The sequence below is a fragment of the Sebastes umbrosus genome, chromosome 9 (genome assembly GCF_015220745.1).
Source record: "Sebastes umbrosus isolate fSebUmb1 chromosome 9, fSebUmb1.pri, whole genome shotgun sequence".
Taxonomy (NCBI): Eukaryota; Metazoa; Chordata; class Actinopteri; order Perciformes; family Sebastidae; genus Sebastes; species Sebastes umbrosus.
In genome coordinates, this window is record NC_051277.1 from 22,575,427 (window position 1) to 22,596,233 (window position 20,807).

General features: G+C 38.9%; 2 protein-coding genes across 9 annotated transcripts; one reads left to right on the plus strand and one right to left on the minus strand.

Annotated features, from left to right (window-relative positions):
- The first annotated feature begins 4,061 nt into the window (after window positions 1-4,061).
- LOC119494155 (heterogeneous nuclear ribonucleoprotein H-like) lies at window positions 4,062-10,589 on the plus strand. 8 transcript variants are annotated; one of them, XM_037779801.1, is made up of 11 exons: window positions 4,062-4,198; window positions 6,041-6,137; window positions 6,228-6,389; window positions 6,484-6,627; window positions 7,558-7,696; window positions 8,451-8,629; window positions 8,807-8,919; window positions 9,026-9,161; window positions 9,275-9,367; window positions 9,500-9,617; window positions 9,802-10,589. In XM_037779801.1, the coding sequence occupies exons 2-11, from the start codon at window positions 6,056-6,058 to the stop codon at window positions 9,803-9,805; spliced, it is 1,170 nt and encodes a 389-aa protein (XP_037635729.1). In that variant the 5' UTR covers window positions 4,062-4,198; window positions 6,041-6,055; the 3' UTR covers window positions 9,806-10,589. The 8 variants fall into 8 exon arrangements, with proteins under 8 accessions (XP_037635729.1, XP_037635731.1, XP_037635724.1 ...); XM_037779803.1 differs by having other exon boundaries at window positions 9,500-9,592; window positions 9,798-10,589; XM_037779796.1 differs by having other exon boundaries at window positions 9,500-9,592.
- Window positions 10,590-10,606: 17 nt separating this feature from the next.
- Window positions 10,607-20,459, minus strand: rufy1 (RUN and FYVE domain containing 1). The gene is made up of 17 exons (XM_037779795.1): window positions 20,102-20,459; window positions 18,765-18,944; window positions 18,556-18,673; window positions 18,363-18,464; window positions 17,774-17,897; window positions 17,092-17,153; window positions 16,814-16,949; window positions 16,520-16,621; window positions 16,318-16,434; window positions 15,925-16,092; window positions 15,739-15,836; window positions 15,536-15,655; window positions 13,424-13,553; window positions 11,805-11,899; window positions 11,659-11,707; window positions 11,485-11,562; window positions 10,607-11,393 (listed from the first exon to the last, which is right to left on the minus strand). The coding sequence occupies exons 1-17, from the start codon at window positions 20,457-20,459 to the stop codon at window positions 11,250-11,252; spliced, it is 2,181 nt and encodes a 726-aa protein (XP_037635723.1). The 3' UTR covers window positions 10,607-11,249.
- Between the last annotated feature and the right edge of the window lie 348 nt (window positions 20,460-20,807).

Below are 20,807 nucleotides of genomic sequence, written 5' to 3' on the forward strand. Positions count from 1 at the left end.
ATAATAATAATGTGAGAGTATGACAATAATTTCACTTAAAAACTTTATAGATATTGCATACATTCATTGTTTTCATTGCTTTTTGGTTTTGTGAGGAAGAAATTGTTGACAGATAGCTTTACTAGTTCATGTAAACTCTTATTGGGAAATCACGTCAATAGAAGGGCCACAGTGAGTGGTCTTGGTGCCCTGTTTTAAAATTTTAATGACTCATTATATGTGATTTTTAAATGACTATAAATATCAATGAACAACTAAACCCTCACACATCACATATGATGTAATTTATGGCTTTAATGCGTTAGTGAGCATAAATAAGATTAAAATTACAAGAAATAAAGAGGATTTTTTAGGGGGCGGTGATGTGAGAAAAAAAAATACACCCGCACACAGAAATACAAGAAAAAAAACAATTTGGATCATGATCACACTTGTTATTTAAAATGAACTGTTTATAGATGTTTTGCTGCAAAAATAACAAAAATAAAAAATCCCATGATACTGTTTAGTCTATTATATATGCTTTGGTGACTTACGTAATAGAGACAAAAACACACATGGGTTTCAGCAGTGATTTCACCCACAAAAATCAAGAACTTCATTTCCAAACCACTGAAGTGTAAACACTTCCTTGCAGTGGCCTTCTGTGCAAAATTCATTTTTAAGTACTCATATATTTAAAAGTCTTCACTTGGACCATAGGGAATGTTTGATTTGAACTTATAACATAAGTTAATAACAATTAATTATAATTGACACTGACTTCAGGCACCTGAATCATGACAACCGATTGGCCATATAAGTAAACATTGCCTCACTCAACAAAGTTCATACAATGCCCTTGCTCTTTATATGTTATTATTACATATATTTATTTATCAGGTAAGGAAAGATTGGCTGTCCTAAAAGAGGTGCATTTGATTGAAGGAACACTTTTTTAGTTGAATGCGTAATCAAACCGTATAAAACGTGTGTGGTTTTCTTCCAGGAAATTGGTGATGTGTTTTATGAATTATTATGTAACTTTATTCTGTGAGACTTATAACAGGTTAACCCCAAAAAGACTGCTTCTGCTTTTTGCAGTAAAAATGTAGCAAACCGATACAACGACACTGTGTGATTATCTTTATAATTATTATGTGTGACCATCCATGTTCTTTTTAAAAGTGTGTTTTCATACATGTACCAGTATTAAAATATTTATTTGGATCCTTAACTTAAGTAGGCATACTTATTGTAGTATAAAAACACCCCGTAAGAACTCCTGACTTGAAAGTTTGCTAATGTCAAAGTAAACATGTATTACCTAAAGTGTACCTAAGAACCAAAAGTAAATGCACGGTAGAATGTGAAATCAATGATTCATTAATAATGACCAAGCTAATATTGTAGATGGTCCAGGCAATGGCAAGTAACTAACTACATACTCAATTCAATATGCTTTATACTCTTGCAGAGTTTAATATACATGAATGCATCATGTTTTATGACTTATTGCAAAGTAACTAGTAAGAGTGCAACATTTCCCACTAAAATTATGTCTATTAGGAGTACATATAAAAAGCACAAAATAAAAAGACTCAAATCAAGTACTAGTACTTCAAATCTATAGGCATACTAAATTATATTACTTGAGTGAATTACTTTATTTATTTTTTAAAATTTGTTACTTTCTACCTGTGAGATACACAAATTAATTTCTGGAGGTGACCTTTAGGCTATTATGGTGTCATTGGCCACTAAACAGCTTCTCGAAAGCAGGAGGAGGTAAAGTGTCTTGCTATAGGGCACTTCTGAAGTTGCTGAAGGAAGGGAAACTTTCTCTTCATCAGTCCTTACAGACGGTTCACTGATTTCAACAAGTAATAAAAAGCCTTTTTTTATAAAAAAAAAATGTGTTTTTAAAAGAGATTTAAATAACAAGTGACCTATGTGGCTTACTTTTGTTATTTTTTGGCTGCCACCACACCAACATCTTGGATTAGCTGGTTGTGAAGAATGTGAGTGCTACTTGTTCACTTCTCCTGTTCACATTTTAAACTGATTATCATGATTTTTTTTTATTGGCTTTTATAAGCATGAGCTCTGTTTGGCCTTGTTGTGAGACGTGACCTATGAAGGACATATTCTCCTCTATATTAGCTGCAAAGCAGCTAGAAAGCATTGCAAGTGACTGACCACTGTAGCTGTAAACAGGGTAACCAGGTCCAGCAGCCAGGGCCTTGGGCGGTGACGTCATCAGCTTTGGGCGTGGACGCAGACGGCGATTGGTTATTCAGCCAGGGTTGCCAGGTTTGTATGAAAAACCCACACTTTCTGTCAATTTGAACCATATGATTTGAACAGGGTATTTGACAAATTTTACATTATTGGAATTTGATACAATTCAAAAAACAGCAAGATAAGCTACTAATAGTGGTCATAATAGTATTTAAAAATGTTTGATGATGTTAAATAACATGATTGTGTGTGTTGCAGTTTTGGAAAACAGAGGCAGTGATTAGTTGAGTGTGTTTTTTTGTATAATCCTGCTGGTTTACAAAGCACTAAATGATTTAGGGCCAAAATACATTTCTGATCTTCTGCTATGTTATGAACCATCCAGACCTCTCAGGTCATCTGGATCAGGTCTGTTTAGTGTCCCCAGAGTCAGAACTAAACATGCAGAAGCAGCGTTCAGTTTTTATGCACCAAATATTTGGAACAAGCTCCCAGAAACCTGCAGGACCAACTCCAACTCTGAGTTCTTCTAAATCAAAGCTTAACACTTTCCTGTTTGCTGCTGCTGCCTTTTATTAAACCAGATAATGATCTTATACTGCACTAGAGCTTTTACTCTTGTGTGTTATATTAAATTTAAGCTTCGATCCTAGCTTTTATTTTTAGCTTGTTTTTATTTTCTAATCTTTAATGTTTTTATAACTGTTTTAATTATGTCTTAATGTTCTTTTGCACTTTGTCGCAATGTTCTCGAATGTTTATGTAAAGCACTTTGAATTGCCCTGTTGCTGAAATGTGCTATACAAATAAAGCTGCCTTGCCTTAAATATGACATATCTTCTTTATGATTTTTAGATTTCACTGTTTTTTTTTTTATATTTTATTTTCAAATTTTTTAGTTAACCAAATATACAAAACATACAAAACACAAACTTGCACAAACACGGCTCCAAATTCCCTTCCTATATCCCACCCACATACAAAAGGAGTATAGGCTAGTTAACTATCAATTGAATTAAAAAGGATATCGAAAAAAACAAATTAAATACACAAATAAAAAAATACGATATACACCCAGCGCTGCAGGAGGAGGGCACAGAGCATCCTGAGGGACAGACACCACCCAGCTCACTCTCTGTTCAGGTGGAGGGAATCAGGACACAACCTGAGGCACCACAGGCCAGAGAGCATCTCCACTCACAGAGCACCTCTGCTTTCACAACAGCTTCTTCCCAGCTACAATCAGACTGGTGGCAAAGGACATTAAAGAGGGACACAAATAGCCCACACCTCACCTCCATACCATTATTGACACACAGTACACCTGAACTGAATGGACTGTAATGCTGTGCAAAATGCTGCCTTCCACTGTGTAATTGTCTGAAATATATGAGTTTATGAGAATATTTTTGAGAGTTACAATTTCTTTTGACATGGTCATGGAGCATATATACTGTATATTTGTATTCTGGGGATATCGTTCCTATGCGAAGGGTAGTTTAGTTTATTTATTGACTACACTGAGGGCGTTTTATATTTTTAATAATTTATTTATTTATTGTGTTGAGTTGAATGTGCTACTTATTTTATACTGTAATTACCTTGTGCCTTTTCTACCTTTTCTTTTCTTAAAGCTGACTCGGCGTAAACTGCTCAGAACTCCAATGCACTTAGGTGCAAATGGCAAATAAAACTCTTGAATCTTGAAATCATAAATAACGAGATGTAGTGTTCTGACTTATTCAGATGACTAATGATGTATCATAAATGATGAATGTTTATTTAAAGCACTTTGAATTGCCCTGTTGCTGAAATGTGCTATACAAATAAAGCTGCCTTGCCTTGTAGTCCCTGAAACGGGGGATGGTTTTGGTGAGATCTGGCAACCCCATTGCAAGGTTTCATCTGCATCACATCACGCGGGCTACTTCTGGTCATACATTACTCCGGCGTGTTTGTATCTCCTGCTTGTAATCAGGTAAATTCATCAATGCAACTATGGTTTAATCTGCTTTACTAATTCTAACTCTGCATGCTTTAACAGCCTAGCACAGTTTGTGGTGTGTGTGTATGAGATTATAGAGTATAACACCGTTAGTTAGCGTTAGTTAGCTGCTAGTAACATGGCGCCGGCTGAGAGGGCCGCTTTGTTCTCCTGTTCTCTGGGTGCGGTAGTTAGCCGTGTTGAGGGCCACGAATCAGGGCGAAAAATGAATGAGATCCTCAATTATTAACTCATAAAGTGGCTTCTGTTAACTCTTTAACATTTATAGAAACGTTTCAACCACAGAGATGTAGTCTAATGAGGGTAACTTAGCAACGCATTGTCGGTTAGCTGAGGAAGCGTCCGCGCTCTTTATGGGAAGTGGTTGCCTGGTAACTAGGAAGAGATAGAGGATGTTTGCATGAACTATTGCTTGAGATTTATGCTTTTTAAGACAACTATGTTCTTTGTAGCAGGGTAAAGTTACAACGTCGAGGTTTTTGATTTAGTATAAAGCCAGTTAGCATCTTTAAACGGCCTCCAGATGGCGCTGCCACATTTAGCAAGGCCCCTGTAAACTCAACTCACATCAGAGACCACTGTGAAACCCTCAGGGGAGATCTTCAACCTTTCTATGCGTCTGAAAGACTTTAGCATTTAGTGTAGAGAGAAAACTGTATTTTAGTCCAAGCCACCGGCCAAATACAGGGTAAATGTTGGCTGTGGCATGTGAAAAATTTAATTTAATTTACAAACATTAAGTCATTGCAATTTAAACTCAATACTTCTAACATACAAGGCACAATTTGAATTAAACTTAAATTATAAAAAAAAATATAATAACAAAAATAAAAGAGGGGGTAGAAAATGATTCAAGGAACAAAAAAGAAATGCATAAATAATAATAATAAGACTGCACTCTTCCATAGTAGCTCTAGGGGTCATCATCATATATAGGATAGGAAAGATAACTTAAATTATATTTAAAAAAAATATAATAACAAAAATAAAAGAGGGGGTAGAAAATATTTCAAGGAACAAAAAAAAAGAAATGCATTAATAATAATAAGACTGCACTCTTCCATAGTAGCTCTAGGGGTCATCATCATATATAGGATAGGAAAGATAACTTAAATTAGATTAAACAAAAATATATAATATCAAAAATAAAAGAGGGGGTAGAAAATATTTCAAGGAACAAAAAAAAAGAAATGCATAAATAATAATAAGACTGCACTCTTCCATAGTAGCTCTAGGGGTCATCATCATATATGTTCAGTTCTTCGTAAGCTCTGAGGAGACACTTTAGCATGTTGTCCTTTCATTAGTCTTAAAGCACTGAGATGATTGTCCACAAGGTCCCTTTTGAAAACATAAATTTTCCTCAGTTTGGGTGCGTAGATGAAGAAATTTGCCAGCAGTATCAGATTGTTCAATATCAAGTCACTCTTAATGTCCTTCATGTTAATACCAAACATAATATTTTCTCTTGTGAGGGGGGTGCAAGTAGTTGGATTTTGGTTAACAGCCAGTCCTGAAAAAAAACAAGTGGCTGGTAGAAATGTTCAGTGACCTGCCACAGTGGCACGTGAGGGAAAAAGGTTAATTTCAGACCCTGGTCCAAGCAAGTAATACCCCAGCCAACTTCACCGATATGATATACCTGCAGATGTATGTTGTTGTTTTATATCTGGATAAATACCATGACACAGTATTGTATCTACCGCCCACCTGTACTGGCACTAGTGATCTCTGATGATTTGAATGCATTATCTATACTGTAGTATGTGCTATCTCTCATACTTGGAATATATTTTTGGTGTGTTTTATCTTCAGGTATTGTGACCAATCATGGCTGATGAGGGATACGTAGTACGCATCAGGGGTCTCCCTTGGTCCTGCTCAGTGGATGAAGTACAGAGGTTTTTCTCGGGTAAATATTTATATATATATTATAATTTTTAAGAAAACACTTGAGCAGTTAAAGTAATCAGATATTATGTGATTATTTAAATTTCATAAGCAGATTGCAAAATCATCAACAACGGCGGTGGGGGCATCCACTTCACCTACACAAGAGAGGGGCGCCCCAGCGGAGAGGCCTTCGTCGAGTTGGAGACGGAGGAAGACCTGAAGATTGCAGTGAAGAAGGACAGAGAAACTATGGGTCACAGATACGTAGAGGGTGTGTACGACTGCTTACAGATGATGACTCCTTTTTTGTGAATTGTCTCAACTTTATGCCGTGATAGCTGATTGTTATACGTCCTGTGATACAGTTTTCAAATCCAACAATGTCGAGATGGACTGGGTCATGAAGCACACTGGTCCAAACTGTCCGGAAACAGCAGGAGACGGGCTCGTCCGGCTCCGAGGCCTTCCCTTTGGCTGCAGCAAGGAGGAGATAGTACAGTTTTTCTCAGGTACGAAAAAGCATTCTAGTGGTTTATTGTAAAACTTCTTCAATTTAATGTTGGTGATAAAGTTTTTTTTTTCCCCCCATCTTCCTTTTCTTGTTTCCTTTCTCTTATGGACACTTAACCAATTCTTGAATCTTGATTTTACAAAAAAAGTCAATCTGCCATTGGGAAATGATTATAACCTACTGTATATTATTACATAATAGAATAGTAAAATTCATGTTTTTGGATTTTTTGATAAGTGAGGAAATGACGCCAGAAAATGAATTTAAATGGAGGAATTCTTTGAAGACTTTATGTTTATCTTAAGGGCAGGAATCTGTTATGCAAACACCCTTTCCCATCTTTGCCCATCATATCCATCTTACGTCCATTTTCATCCCTTTTTCCTCTTTCCTTGGGTCTGATGTTGTAAAATGGCGTAGTTAAATGTTTAAGTTGTCTGTGCCTACTGGTAATTTACTAATGACGGAATGGGTCTCACTCATCACTGATTAGACAGTCTCTTACCCCAGTGTCATTGTTCCTTTTTCCACCCATTAACTCACACCCTTGTCTTTTTAAATGCATTGTCTTATGTACACTATACAGCAAGTCTTGGATTAGTTCCTAATGAGCGAACAGTAATTTTAACCCATGTCACCCACCAGGATCTTCTTCTCTCTTCATCAATACACCAATACTAGCCCGATGTCCCACACAGTGCCCTTTTCCATATTCTTCCTCTTTCCTCTCATTTCTATTTTTATCCCCAAAACACAGTAAATATGGTGTAAATGGCCAGTCACTGGTTAAAAAAAACTGAACTGGTATGTGTGATGATGTATAGAGTTTTCCATAAGTTTTCTATCTCTCTTTAGAGAAAGTTCTCTCTGTGATTGGGCATGTGATTTAATATGTCCCCTGCTGGGGTTATCTGTCCTTGGGTTGAAGGGTTGGAAATCGTGCCAAATGGGATAACATTGCCGGTGGACATCCAGGGGAGGAGTACGGGGGAGGCCTTCGTGCAGTTTGCTTCACAGGATATAGCTGAAAAGGCTCTAAAGAAACACAAGGAAAGAATAGGGCACAGGTGGGGATGGTTGGTTGGTTGGCTGGATTAAGTTGCTTTTCTTATGGTGTGCACCCTCAACATGTGAACCAAAATGCAAAAAACGGACACTACATTTAATCTTGGCTAATTTAAGCATATATGTAAATATTTACCACACACACACAAATTTGCTATGATTTCAAAATACGCCACACATTCACAATGTTCAATGGGAAGATTAGTGCTCGGGCACCATTCACAAGTACGACACGAATCGTGAATTAGAGAGCACATGCTTAATTTTAGAGAACAAATGGTGTCTCAGCACTAAACATCAGTCCAGGTTGATAAATGGTAAGGAGTCTCCCTGGTGGTAAAATCAGAGGGCCACTGTACACATGGATCTGGAGCCCACTGTCACAGGTAATGCTTAGAGTGAGTTGCAGAAGGGCTGGAGCCCTTTCTGTCCCTCTAAAAACAGGACAATGGCTGTCATGGCAAGGACACAGGACGCTCTATTGAATCAGATATGTAACTCACCTCAGGTAACCGTAAGAAAAGGTGTATAAGTCAATAAGGCCCCTTATCAATTTGGACAGTTTAATTTTGCAACTCAGTTAATAATTTCTACTTTATAACAACTGGCATTAAGCACTCAAAAAGATATTACTACCTATGGACTACACCATGACAGCATCTGCATAGCCCCAGTTTCATCAGTATTGAGCAAATGCAGCCTATCCTGGGCTGGTCCATTCCCCATGCCCTCACTGTGGTATCTCTATGCTCTTAGGTACATTGAGATCTTCAAGAGCAGCCGCGCTGAGGTGCGGACCCATTACGAACCACAGCGGAAGCCCATGGGCATGCAGAGACCCGGCCCCTACGACCGTCCCTCCGGTGGTCGCGGATACAACATGATGGGCCGAGGGGGATCCTATGACAGAATGCGTCGCGGAGGCTACGGAGGAGGTGGGTGACTGAAAGATGAACTGAAATCAGATTTGGTGACGCTAACCTGTGCCAATTTGTTTTGGATAATCACTCGCCCTATGTCCCTCTGTGCCAACACTGCACAATGGAATTAATAAGATTAGGATTGTAAAGTCCTCATAAGACCGTGTGCTAATCTTGATTACTAATATTCAGGCGTATCGGATGGACGGTATGGCGATGGCGGCTCTTCCTTTCAGAGCACAACGGGCCACTGTGTCCACATGAGGGGCCTGCCCTACAGAGCCACAGAGACAGACATCTACAATGTAAGTCAGAGGGAATGACCGCATTAACAAATGGGACTGCTGAAATTGTCTTTACTCTGTGCATATTGCAGGACAAATGTGTTAATTTGTCCTTGTTTTTTCTTAGTTCTTCTCGCCATTGAATCCAGTACGGGTTCACATTGAGATCGGCCCAGACGGCAGGGTAACCGGGGAGGCAGATGTCGAGTTTGCAACACACGAGGATGCCGTGGCAGCCATGTCCAAAGACAAAGCTAACATGCGTGAGTTTAAAATAAGCGATTTAACTACTTCCCCCTACCCTACGTATATATTTTCATAATAATGTTCATGGTTTCTCTCTCTCTCTCTCTCTCTCTCTCTCTCTTCCCCTCAGAGCACCGCTACGTGGAGCTGTTCTTGAACTCAACAGCAGGTGGCAGCAACGGAGCCTACAGCAGCCAGATGATGGGTGGCATGGGTGAGTTGGGTCAGTACTGGAGGTTGAGACTAGTGGCGTCTGTTTGGATGAAAATCCTCGCACACAACAGTACAACATCTCTGAAATACTTAGGATTCTGTGACGTCCTCCTGAACGCGATGTGATCTGTCCTCTCTACAGGGAACCAGTCGTCTTACAGCGGTGGCCAGCTGAGCTCAGGGTACTCCGGTGGATACAGCAGCCAGGGCAACATGGGCGGCTACAGTGACTACAGTGAGTGTCAGCTCCATTATAAAAGGTTTCCTCACATTCACATTAAAGCACAACCTTTCCTGCTCTCAACTCACTTATTTAAAGTATTAATATGCACCACAGTGACTTCTTAGAACAAAACTTTGGAAGTATATCTACAGTGTGTTTCTGTGTGCGACTCCTTGAGGAACTCCTCGGTCCTATAGTGTTTATTCTCTCTTTCTTGTTAGGTAACCAGGGCGGAATGGGAAGCAGTTACTACGGCGGCGGTGGAGGAGGAGGAAGCAGAGGCTCTATGAACGGACTGGGCGGGGGATGGGGAATGTAGATTTGTTTTTTTCCCTTAATTTGATGTTTTTTTAACGCAGCATTTTGCTGGAAGGACTGGAAGTCTCATCTTGTAAACATAGGGTAGGGTCAGGTGAGGTCGTTTTGAAAATATCGAGGGGGTAGGGTTTGTATTTTTTTTTTTAAAAAGTGGATCATCTTCAGAGAAAGAAGTGAGATCATCCGGTGTCAGAGAGAAGCGCTGTTTGTCTTCCCCATTCCTCACAGATTTGACGCATCACAGAAACCGTGCTTTAAATTTTCATTACCTGGAAGTGTGCAGTTTTTTGTGTTCTCGTTCTCCAGAAATCTGACTGGCTGTTCCTTGAGGTTAACTCATCCCGTGCTGGTGGCGTTAACATTAGTTTCAATGTCTGAGTGCATGAACAAAAAAAAAAAGAAAATCAGAAAGTGTCTGGTATCTTCTGATGTTTAGACCTTGTTTCACCTTCTACGTAGTGTTTAGCCTTTTTTTTATTTCCCGTTAAAATGTTAATCTGAATTACACTTCACATGGTCAGAGCATGTTTTGTTTTCTTAAAAGTGTGACTGACTGTTATGGCGTTTTTTTTCTTCTGGATATGTCAAGGGCAAGTGAGTTTCAAATCTGCTGACATGAAGGTTTCTACTGCTTCAAATGCTATTTGTATTTCCTGTGCACAAAGTGAATAAACTAGTCTGGAATATCTAATTGAAATGAGCATTTGCAAAAAAAAAGGAGGCTTTATTCATTTATCAAATGTCTAGATAAAAAACTTTTGGTCACCATTCCCAAATGAATTAAGAAAATGGCTTCGTAGCAGTTGACACAATCCACAAAACCCTGTCGTAATAATACATTCTAAAATAGTTAGATTTGTTAACATTCTACAGTCATTTACACATTAGGTTTGCATGTATTCAGCACTGGGGCCACAGCTGTAGAAATTGTTTAGAGTAACGGCATGACAAGTTGGAATAATATCAAAGTGATGGGAGCCTAACATAATGTACATCCACGGTTTGAATTAGAAAAACTATACTTTAAAATGACCAGTTTATCAAGTACCCAATCATCAAACTGATGTTATTCCAGCCCCAAAGAAACATCACATAAATATCCTCAACTATGCAAACTCAAGTCTCCTTCACATTCAGTCTTCAAACTATATTAGCTCATCCCATCAGTGTTAAAAGGTGGCCCCTTGTTTTAATACAGATGAACTAATGTTCCTGAATTTCAGGCAACAGTGGAAATGGAATCACAATTCCCCTAAGATTTTATGACATTTTTCGTAAACACAAGTAGTTAAAAATCATAGTGGATGAGTATGTGCAGTGTTTAGAAACATTGAATTTTGTAGGTGTTCTGTCAGGAAACTGTGGAGGAGCTTCTCTGCAGCAGGAGGGCGTGGCACCTGTCGCACACCCGCACGGGCCGAGGGTAGGAGGGTAAGGCCAGCTCGTTACTGGAACAAGTGTTGCAGTAGATGTCGCCGCAGTTTCTACAGTGGTGCTGCAACACACAAACGGACACCTCAATGATATCGCTGTGAAGATGAATATTATAGAAGTAGAAATAAAATGCTATGAAAAAGGAGGCTAACCTTTCGGCGTGCGATGGAGAATTCCTTGTCGCAATGCTTGCATTGGGTGGCCTCGTCGTCTTTCAGCCACGCGTGGCCCTGATGGGAGCAATTAATGTGCAAAATGTGACATCAGGATTTTTTTTTTGTTTCAAACTTTACAGCCATCAATTGTATAAGTTCTTCATATTTTACCTTCAGAGCTTTGTTGACCTCCTTGAAGTCCTCCATCTTCAGTTTAGACCTTTAACAAAGATGAAGGCAAAACAAAAAAACCTCATGACATGAAACGGTACACGATTTTAACGAAAGAAAAAGATGATAAAATGTGAAGTACTGACTGGCTGAGGTGCAGTCCCATCTCCTGTAGAGCCTGTTCCTGCTGCCCACATGTCTGCTGCAGCTGCTGCTTCTCATCCTTCATATCCTGCAGCTCCTGCACCATCAATTCACAGGAAATAAGCACCATCACATCACAATGCTGTGTAGGATTAGCAAGTATTTGCACACCACTTAACAAAGACCTAAATAGGACGAACAATGTTTTGCTGAGGCGGCTGCACCAATTGAACTACTGCAATTACGTCGCAAATATTGATATATTACATACCAGTTGGTTTTAAATTTGTATGTGAATATTCAAACAGGACCCACCTTTGACCCTTTAATGTCCGCACTAAGTAAAAAAGCAATGGGAAAGTAATTCTCTGCATATTTCATGTCATTGGGGCAATTATCAGTCAATCAATTATTTTTTTTTAACAGACCCTACAGTTTTTTTTTAATATTGGCCTCTTCCAAATGGTTGAGATGTCACTTCATGGTCAAAAGAAAAATACAAACCATGTACTGTTATTATTCTAGTAAAAGGTTAGTATACCAACATATGCCAATTTGTTACCATGAAATTAGTATTACCAGTACTAGTATTATTTCCATGTATTCATTCTAGATATGTGCCATACTTACAGTAGGCTACTTTGAATTCACCCAGAAATGGTGAAAAATCACACCAATATAATCTTTTCATCAAATATATAATGGAATAAAATTAAATATATGATATTAACAACAGTGAATGTTCACAAGTTTTTTTATTTCATAAACCAATTCAACCGTTTGGTTGAGCGTGTTTTACTTATTAAATTATTTCTGCATCTATATAATGAAATAAAAATAAATGTACCATATTAACAACAAGGAATAATCAAAAGTTATTTTTTTTAGTAGATAATAGTAAATTGAATAACACCATTAGCTTTACTACCTTTGCCATAAAAGGACAACTAAACCGTTTGGTACAGCATGTTTTTAGAAAATTATTTGATCCTTATTAGACTTTTTATTTTAGTATCAAGTTACATAATTCTGTTCAGTAAGGCCTCTGAAAATATGATTTATCAAAAGAATATACCTAGCTTTGAAAATGAGACCATACAGAGTCTTTTATGTCTGGATTATTTTTTTGTTGCGAGTTTCCTGTAAGAAGGCTAACTAAAAAGGAATGTTATTTAAAGTCACAGTGACATCTAGTGGATGTTTTCTAGCATAACATACTTAAACTGAGTGGTAGAGATGGCTCAATCAGGTTGAGTTAAGTTCAACACATTTTCCAATAAGATATAGTGACTCAAAATGTGCTCTACCAAATGGTCAAGGAGAATATTAAAAGGGTTAAACTGCAGCATCTAATCAAAATAATCCTGGAACAGGTTTGAGATGCAAGCCAAGAATTAAAATGAAGCTGACAGAAAGCACTCCTGTACCTTTTTATAAAGTGGTTATTATGTGTCTGTCTTGAATTTATACAAACTACATTTTACTACTTTATACAAAAAAATAATTTATGCAAATCAAATTGCACTGCACATAATTAGGAAGGCTGCACACAGAGCTGACTGACCCTAACCCTGGTGTGTGTGTGTGTGCGTGTGCGTGTGCGTGTGCGTGCGACACTGACCATGTTCAGGCCCTGGAGTTGTTGCAGCTGTGTGCGGAGCTCGATGCTGTTGTCCTGTTCCCGCTGGAGAGCTTTCTGCAGGCTCTGTCTCTGTTCCCTCTCAGTGCGCAGCTCATTCTCCAAACCCAGCCTGACAACAGAGATGAGACACCGTGATTCTTATATTCTCATCCTACCAACATATTTAACATACAAGGACTACAGACTGGGGTCCCTGAGCTCCCAAGAATAAACTACTGTAAGAAACAATAGAAACATAGCAAAATGTTATTACTATATAACTTATTTCTTCTCAAAACATTAATAGTTATGTAATTAATGTCATCTAAAAAAAATATCAGAATATTATTATTTTAAGTAAGTTCCAAATAATATGCATATTGTGTAAAACAAAAATAGACAGAGCGCATGAGGAAATCTGTGTCTGCTGTATCTGTGTCTGTCTCCTTCAAAATGACTGACAGAGTGCACCCTACCTAATACATTGGTAACTTTAAAAAGCACTAATTAAAACAGAAACAGAAAACAATGATATGAAGACATTAGGAACAAATTGATGGACAAAGTCATGAAAAATTGGAGTGATAGTACAAAGCACGTGTGAAATATGACCGAAAGTAGCGGGACGACATGTTCAAAATATCAATCTAAATAAGAATTGTTACTGAATATCAGAGCTGTGGGACAAGTTACAAGACTTGAACACATTTAACATGAATGGCAAGTTTTTTTTAGACTTCATGTATGAATTAATAAATTATAATTTATGAAGATTTTGAAAAAAAACAAAAAAACTTAATAGCTGCAAAACTGTCTTTTTATACCAGTTGGTTTTAAATTTGTGTAAGATTGTTTTATATCCTATTAAAATTAAACTTCACTGGAAAAAGATAGTGATCTTTTTGCACATACAGATACTGACAGTGATTTAGTACTGGACCCCTATTAATTCTGATTTGTAATCTAAAATTATACATGTTATTATAGTGTAAATATATGATCTGTGTTACACTTTGCAGTTATTGTTGGAACTCAAGATGTGAAGCAGCCATAAGTATGTCCACTTGAGACCTTGAAAGGAAATTCCTTTACCCTACCAAGACCACTGAGCAGGAAACCTTCTATAGTTAAGATGTACAGAAAGTTACTAAAGTCACTCTTGGAGATTTACTGACCTTTAAATGAACCCAAGTGCAAGCTCAGATACTTCCAAGAGGAGCTACTTAAAGGGATGGTTCAAGTGTTATTAAGTAGGGTTTGCAGGTGGTTCTTATACATAGTCAGTGTATTACCTATAGTAGATGGTGGTTGGCACACCTCCGACGGGGAACTGATGGCATTGTATCGATGCTCTCGTCAAAGCCACCAGACTCCATTGAAAAAAACTGTCATTTTACCTGGCAGAACACAGGGGGTTGCTGGTCTACCGCTGCCTCGTTCGGTTAGTTTATTTGTGTTATTGTGTGACTTTAGTTAGTTGGAATTCACCAAAGTCACAGACGAGCAACTCCTGTGGTTTGTGAGGTAAAATGACTGTTTCTTTTTCAATGGAGTCTGGTTGCTTTGGCGAGAGTTTAGATAACTGCTTAAGTTCCCTATTGGAAACATAGACTGTATAGCGGTGTCATGGCAAGGTAAAGCGGTGAAAATACTCTAAATATAGCATACACTTAAACGGATATTGATTTTTTTAGGTGGGCCTTTCTTTTAGGTGGCTAAAATACGTTTTGCTGCCGGCCCCCGTCCACAGCAGTACACTATTTTGGTTCCGTATGGTAACTCCTGGGTGCTTCTCCAAACTGGGGGCGTGCCGACCGTCATGTACTGTAGGTAATACACTGACTATAGATAAGTACCTCATACAACCCCACTTCAAAACACCAAAACTATCCCTTTAACTGCTCTTCAGTCTAGCATTAACTAATGTTGGCTAAATTAGTACAATTTTGAACAATCATCTTGAGCATGACTTTTATAGGCCGGTCTTGTTCTTTTAATTTTGCCTTGTATTCCATGTACAGTACATATTTATAGTCATGTTATCCTTCTGCATAATGTTCGTGAACTTGTGCTTTATCAACTTTATTTTTTTCAAACTATGTGTGTCTTAACCTTTGTGCATCCAGATCCGTCAGTTGTTTCTGCAAAGCATCCACTTTTCCTTCCAGCTCCACCCTCATGTCTTTGTCTGACTGGTCACTCTGTTTGCGCTCTCGCTCCGAGTTCTGTAGTCTATAACACACAAATGACCAAGAAGAAGAATATTAATTTAAAGGAATATTATTTTGAAAAACAGAATCATGCACAATACATACCTCTGCTCTAGTTCCATCATGACTTTCTCCATTTCATCCATCTTCTGCTCGAGCTGCACAGCCTCCGCCTGCTTTTTCTCTGCCTTTCGTTCCGAGTCCTTAAGAGCCACATGGGTTGCATTAATGTGCGTTATGTCTGAGAGGCCATGCAAGAGAAAAAAAAGGGGTGTATTCATGTGTGTCTACCTGAGCTTTGTGGAACATTTGCAGGTTGAGAGTCTTGACTTGGTCGAGCTGGAGCCGCAGGGCTGCCAGTGTGTCCTGTTTCTCATGCGTGTCCTTCTCCAGCAGCTTCATGGCCACCTCCATCTCCTGCTTCAGGCCCACCTGGAGCTCCAGCTCACGCTCCAGCTCCTGACATTGCAAACATACAAAAGGCATGAGTCAAATTCAGTTCTAGGGTCTAATCAGTACAAAAAAACACTAGTCTGGCTGAGGTTTCTGCTAACTAAAGGTCATGTGACTCATCAACACTCACACTGCTGGCTTCTGTCTAACTGTACTGACAGAATATGAAGATTAATTTGTACTTGCACCATGCATGACATATTCTAGTGCTACAGCACGTTGATACCTGACCTGGCGAATGCGCTTTTCCTCTTTATACTGCTTCCACACCACATTGTACATCTCATCCAGGCCCTGTCGAGTCTGTTTGTATGTCTCCAGCTCCACCTGGCTGTCCTGAAGGGCTGCCTGGAAAAAAACAAAACACAAGTAGTGTGTTTTATTTTTAGATCAGGACTGGTATAGTTGCAGTTACTTGTAGATGCTTTCTGACCTCTTCCTTTTTCTGGCTGGACTGCAAGATGGTTTCATTCTGCCTTCTTAGCTGTTCTTGTTCTTCCCGCAGAGAGTTGATTCTGTCCGTCGCTGCCGTCAGCTGAGGAAAAGAAAACACACGCTCATCAGTCAGGTAAAGCACACCTTTGACATACAAAGATGCTATGTTGACATTAGAGAGGAATGCCTTCTGTTTAGATAGATCATTGGAGCAAAACCAAACTGTGTCACACCCACCCCAAGTACAAGCACAAACACAATCACACAACAGTTCACACACAACGAGTCTAACCTCCTCTACAAGTTTGCTGTTGGTCTTCTCTATAGAGTCCATCTTAGCCTGAAGGTCGGTGACGGTGCCACTCAGGTGACGATTTAACTCCTCGATGTAGTGCTTCTGATCTAATATGACTGTCATCTTGGTGTCACTAAAAGAGAGAGAATAAAACTGTTGAGGGGTTGGATGTGAAAGGGCTACAGAAAAACAGAAATAAGAACATACATCGGTTGAAAACATGATGAAAAGTAGTGTAGGTGAGATGCTCAATCTGTGTGAAAGCAGGCACTCACTCTTTTGTAGTCTCACTTTTGGCAGGGTCTTTCAGATAAAGGGAAAAGTCAATGACTCCCACCTAAATGGGTAAGAGAAACTGATCACTGTGTGTCCTAAATCAGTGATTCTCAAAGTGAGATTCGGGGACCCCCAGGGGTCTGTGGCACTCTGTCAGGGGGTCCGTGAAATAATTTGCTATAAATTATAATACTGTGCTGTATCATTAAAAAGTGCATATCTACAGATGGAGACTATTTGCGCCAATAAAACTAACATATTGTGTCCATTACTCCCGCCTACATTAGCTTTGGGCCAATAGAAACTCTGATATGATTGTGACACACAGCAATAGGTTCATTATTTTTAAGCTGAAGCACTTACTGGAAGTCAGCTTAAGACTGGCAATTTTAAATATCTGGATTTATGAGGACTATGCCAGTCTTGCTAATGTTTATGTTCTGAAATTCTGTTAGATCATTTACTTGAAAAGTATAAAAAGTGTAAAAGTTTTTGAACACAAACAGTTCCAATGGCAACGAGTACAAATGGTAGTAGCATAGGTTTAATGTGTTACGATTATGAGGGGCAATGGACAATTTTCTCCCCTCTAAAGGGTCCCTGGCCCCAAAAAATTCTAAATGATGTCCAAGAGAAATTGAGGTGTGACAGCTGGGATGTGTCCTGTAGGTCAGCACTCACCTGAGAATCAAGATCCTCCCCTTTAATACAGAGGTTAGCGTCAATTACGTTGAGGCCCACCAAAAGTCCCCCCATCACTTGCCCCTCCTCCTCCACCATCAATGCTCCAGAGTCATAAAACTCACTAGGAGGAGACAGACATGGACGGGATTGGAGAAAAAAAGAATACATATAAATAGTGTGAAATGAACTGAAACGGACATGTGAACATGTTAATATTCGGACTATATTAAGCCCACATAACTAATCATGGTTAGAATAGAAAATACTTTATTGTCTGCTTTTTGTGTACAAAGGGCAGAAAGTTGTCTTTGGTTCACATGTGCAAAAAACGCTATTAAAAGGGTACATTAAAACAACATATCACATCCAGACAGGACACATTAAAACATATTCACATAAAAACACAATATAAAATAGACATTAAAACTGAGCTGAATCATGGTTGAATAAATAGATATAGAGTGCGGTGTGCTGAGGCTTCAGAAAGTGGCTGTCCTTATATATTAAGGTATTTTATGGCAACAGGGACAAACTCATTTTAATATACTTTAGGTTTTTCTTTGCACAGTTACTCTAACCTACTAACCTCAGGAGATCTTTACGGTCCAGCAAAGCTTTCATATAGTCGGCTACTGTCTTCTGCATGAGCGCTAAATGCAGCCAAGCCCTTGCTCTCCCCAAGCCGGTCCTGAAAAGAGAATAAAATCAAACAACCAATAATCAAAACGGGTGTTAAGCATATCTTATATTATACTAGAAAATGCTTTGCAATAGCATACTTAATGCCGGGCAGGTCTCTGGCACTTGTGGCAATGTTAACAGACTCTGGACACAACTTCTCAACCAGTTCCAGAGGGCCCCATACGGACTTGTTCATACCAATGAAGGATTTCTTGGCTGAAAAACAAAACAGAATGTTGAAACTCTGGTATTTACAATGGGATCTCTTAAATAAATAAAAACTAATTCTGTTCATTGCTTGTCTCACTTTTCAGTCCATGTTTGAGGCATTGCTCCAGGACCACAAAGAACTGCTGCAGAGGAGGGTACTCCGAGTCCAGCGTCCTGCCCAGACTCAAGGAGGACTGGATTAATACTTTGATGCTCAGCTTCATCATGCTGAGGAGGTTGGATCTTTCTATTGCCATGGGGTCTTTGGGGGGCAGAACTGTAAAAGGATGCAAGGCAAAGGAAATTAGATCAGTCAAGATGCAGAGGCTTGGAGGAGATGTCATGCATCAATTAAACGCAGAACACTACATGTAGTGTCAGTCACCCGGAGAGAACAGCGTGATCTTTTTTTTTTTATTTGGAGACGTTGACACTTTACATGATCAAGGAATGTACATGTTTGTAGCATGATGTAATGAGCAGCATGTACTTAAAAGAGTGTTTCCATTTTTTTTCTTTTTTTAAGTGTACGACCTATTCGTGGGGTACACACCTACAGTAACAGAGAGGGAAATAAAAAAATAAATAAAAAATAATCAAATCAGGATCGCATTTAGCTGGGTACAATGTCTAAATAATGGGGGAAAAAAAAAAAAAAAAAATTAAATACATATATATATATATATATATATATGTATTTAATTTTTTTTTTTTATATATATATATATATATATATATATATATATATATATATATATATATATATATACACACATACATATAGTAAATACACATACATACTGTACATATCCATACAAACACATGTATGTAAATACATACATAATCATAACATATTTCCAAGAACCCTATACTGTATATTTGGGGTGCCATGTGGAAAGAAACAGAGCACCATATCAGATTGACAGCAAGCTAATATTGATAAATATAGAAATAGTGAGAATAATTCTATTAGATAAACAAATATACATGTATATATGCATACACACACTAATATACTCACATGTTCATGCCCATACATACACATATATATTGCATATATACAGTATACACACATACATATACCCACATGTTCATGCCCCTACATACAGGTATATATTGCATATGTATATATATATACACACACACATATATACCCACATGTTCATGCCCATACATACACATATATATATGCAATATACCCACTTTCATGTGCTGTACATATAAATAAGAACAAATAAAACAAAGTGAATAAGTCAGGATGGTAGTTTGACAGCGTGATCTTGTGCATAAAACAAGGTTTTGCTCTTGAAGTCATGTGTCCATGTGACAGCTGACAATTAGTTTCCGAGAGGAAGTGGTGACTTTATAGCTGCAACACTGTGTAATGTAACTATTAGCTAATGGGAGTGTTTAGTTTGAGTGGTTCATTACTACCTGGAAGCTTCTTTGAAGTGTTGTTGAGTTCATTCTCCGCCGGCTCCCTCTCAGCGGACCCCTGTGAGGTGTTTCTCGGGGCAGCAGCGTAGCTCACCCCGCTGCTGATCGTCTCCGTGGCCTTCCGAGCCAGAGACAGCAGAGGAGCCGACCAGCTGCTCTCTAAAGCCGCAGGGGCAGGAGCCGGAGGCGCCGGGGCCGGAGGAGCAGGAGCCGCCTCTTCGGGCAGCTCCTGCTCGTCGCTGCCGTCGGACTCGCCGTCGGGCGAGTCTTCCGAAACTTCGGGCTCATCTAGTTGTTTGTTTTCTGCTTCGCCGTCTTCAACAGCTGTGTTTACCTCCTCTGACTCGTCGGCCATGTTTGTCCCCCCCCCTCCCCTCACGTGACCAGACCAGAGCAACTTTATTCTTCTTCTCTGGTGTTTATTGGCGTTTGGCAAACCAGCTTAGAGGTGCATTACCGCCACCAGCTGGACTGGAGGGGGAGCAGGAGATTGTGCAGAAACAAAATTTAAAAATAATAATAATAATAATAATAATGAGGAAAACTCTAGATTCGTTTAAAGGGACTGTTTGTAACTTTCAGAAATGCTTCTTAAAGGGACTGTTTGTAACTTTCAGAAATGCTTCTTAACAGCGACACCTGTGGCCGTGAAATCAACGAAAGTCAGCGTCGGGCTCGCGCTTGCTCGCTCTAAATATACCTG

What these genes read in the sequence shown, in the direction of transcription:
- LOC119494155 (XM_037779796.1), top strand. Translation starts at nt 6,056, where the DNA reads ATGGCTGATGAGGGATACGTAGTACGCATCAGGGGTCTCCCTTGGTCC. An exon ending in GATAGTACAGTTTTTCTCAG is followed by an intron (nt 6,628 to 7,557) that starts GTACGAAAAAGC and finishes CTTGGGTTGAAG; the next exon opens with GGTTGGAAATCGTGCCAAAT. An exon ending in GGGCGGCTACAGTGACTACA is followed by an intron (nt 9,593 to 9,801) that starts GTGAGTGTCAGC and finishes CTTTCTTGTTAG; the next exon opens with GTAACCAGGGCGGAATGGGA.
- rufy1 (XM_037779795.1), bottom strand. Translation starts at nt 20,459, where the DNA reads ATGGCCGACGAGTCAGAGGAGGTAAACACAGCTGTTGAAGACGGCGAA. An exon ending in GGGAGGATCTTGATTCTCAG is followed by an intron (nt 17,154 to 17,773) that starts GTGAGTGCTGAC and finishes TTACCCATTTAG; the next exon opens with GTGGGAGTCATTGACTTTTC. An exon ending in AAAAGTGAGACTACAAAAGA is followed by an intron (nt 16,950 to 17,091) that starts GTGAGTGCCTGC and finishes TCTCTCTTTTAG; the next exon opens with TGACACCAAGATGACAGTCA.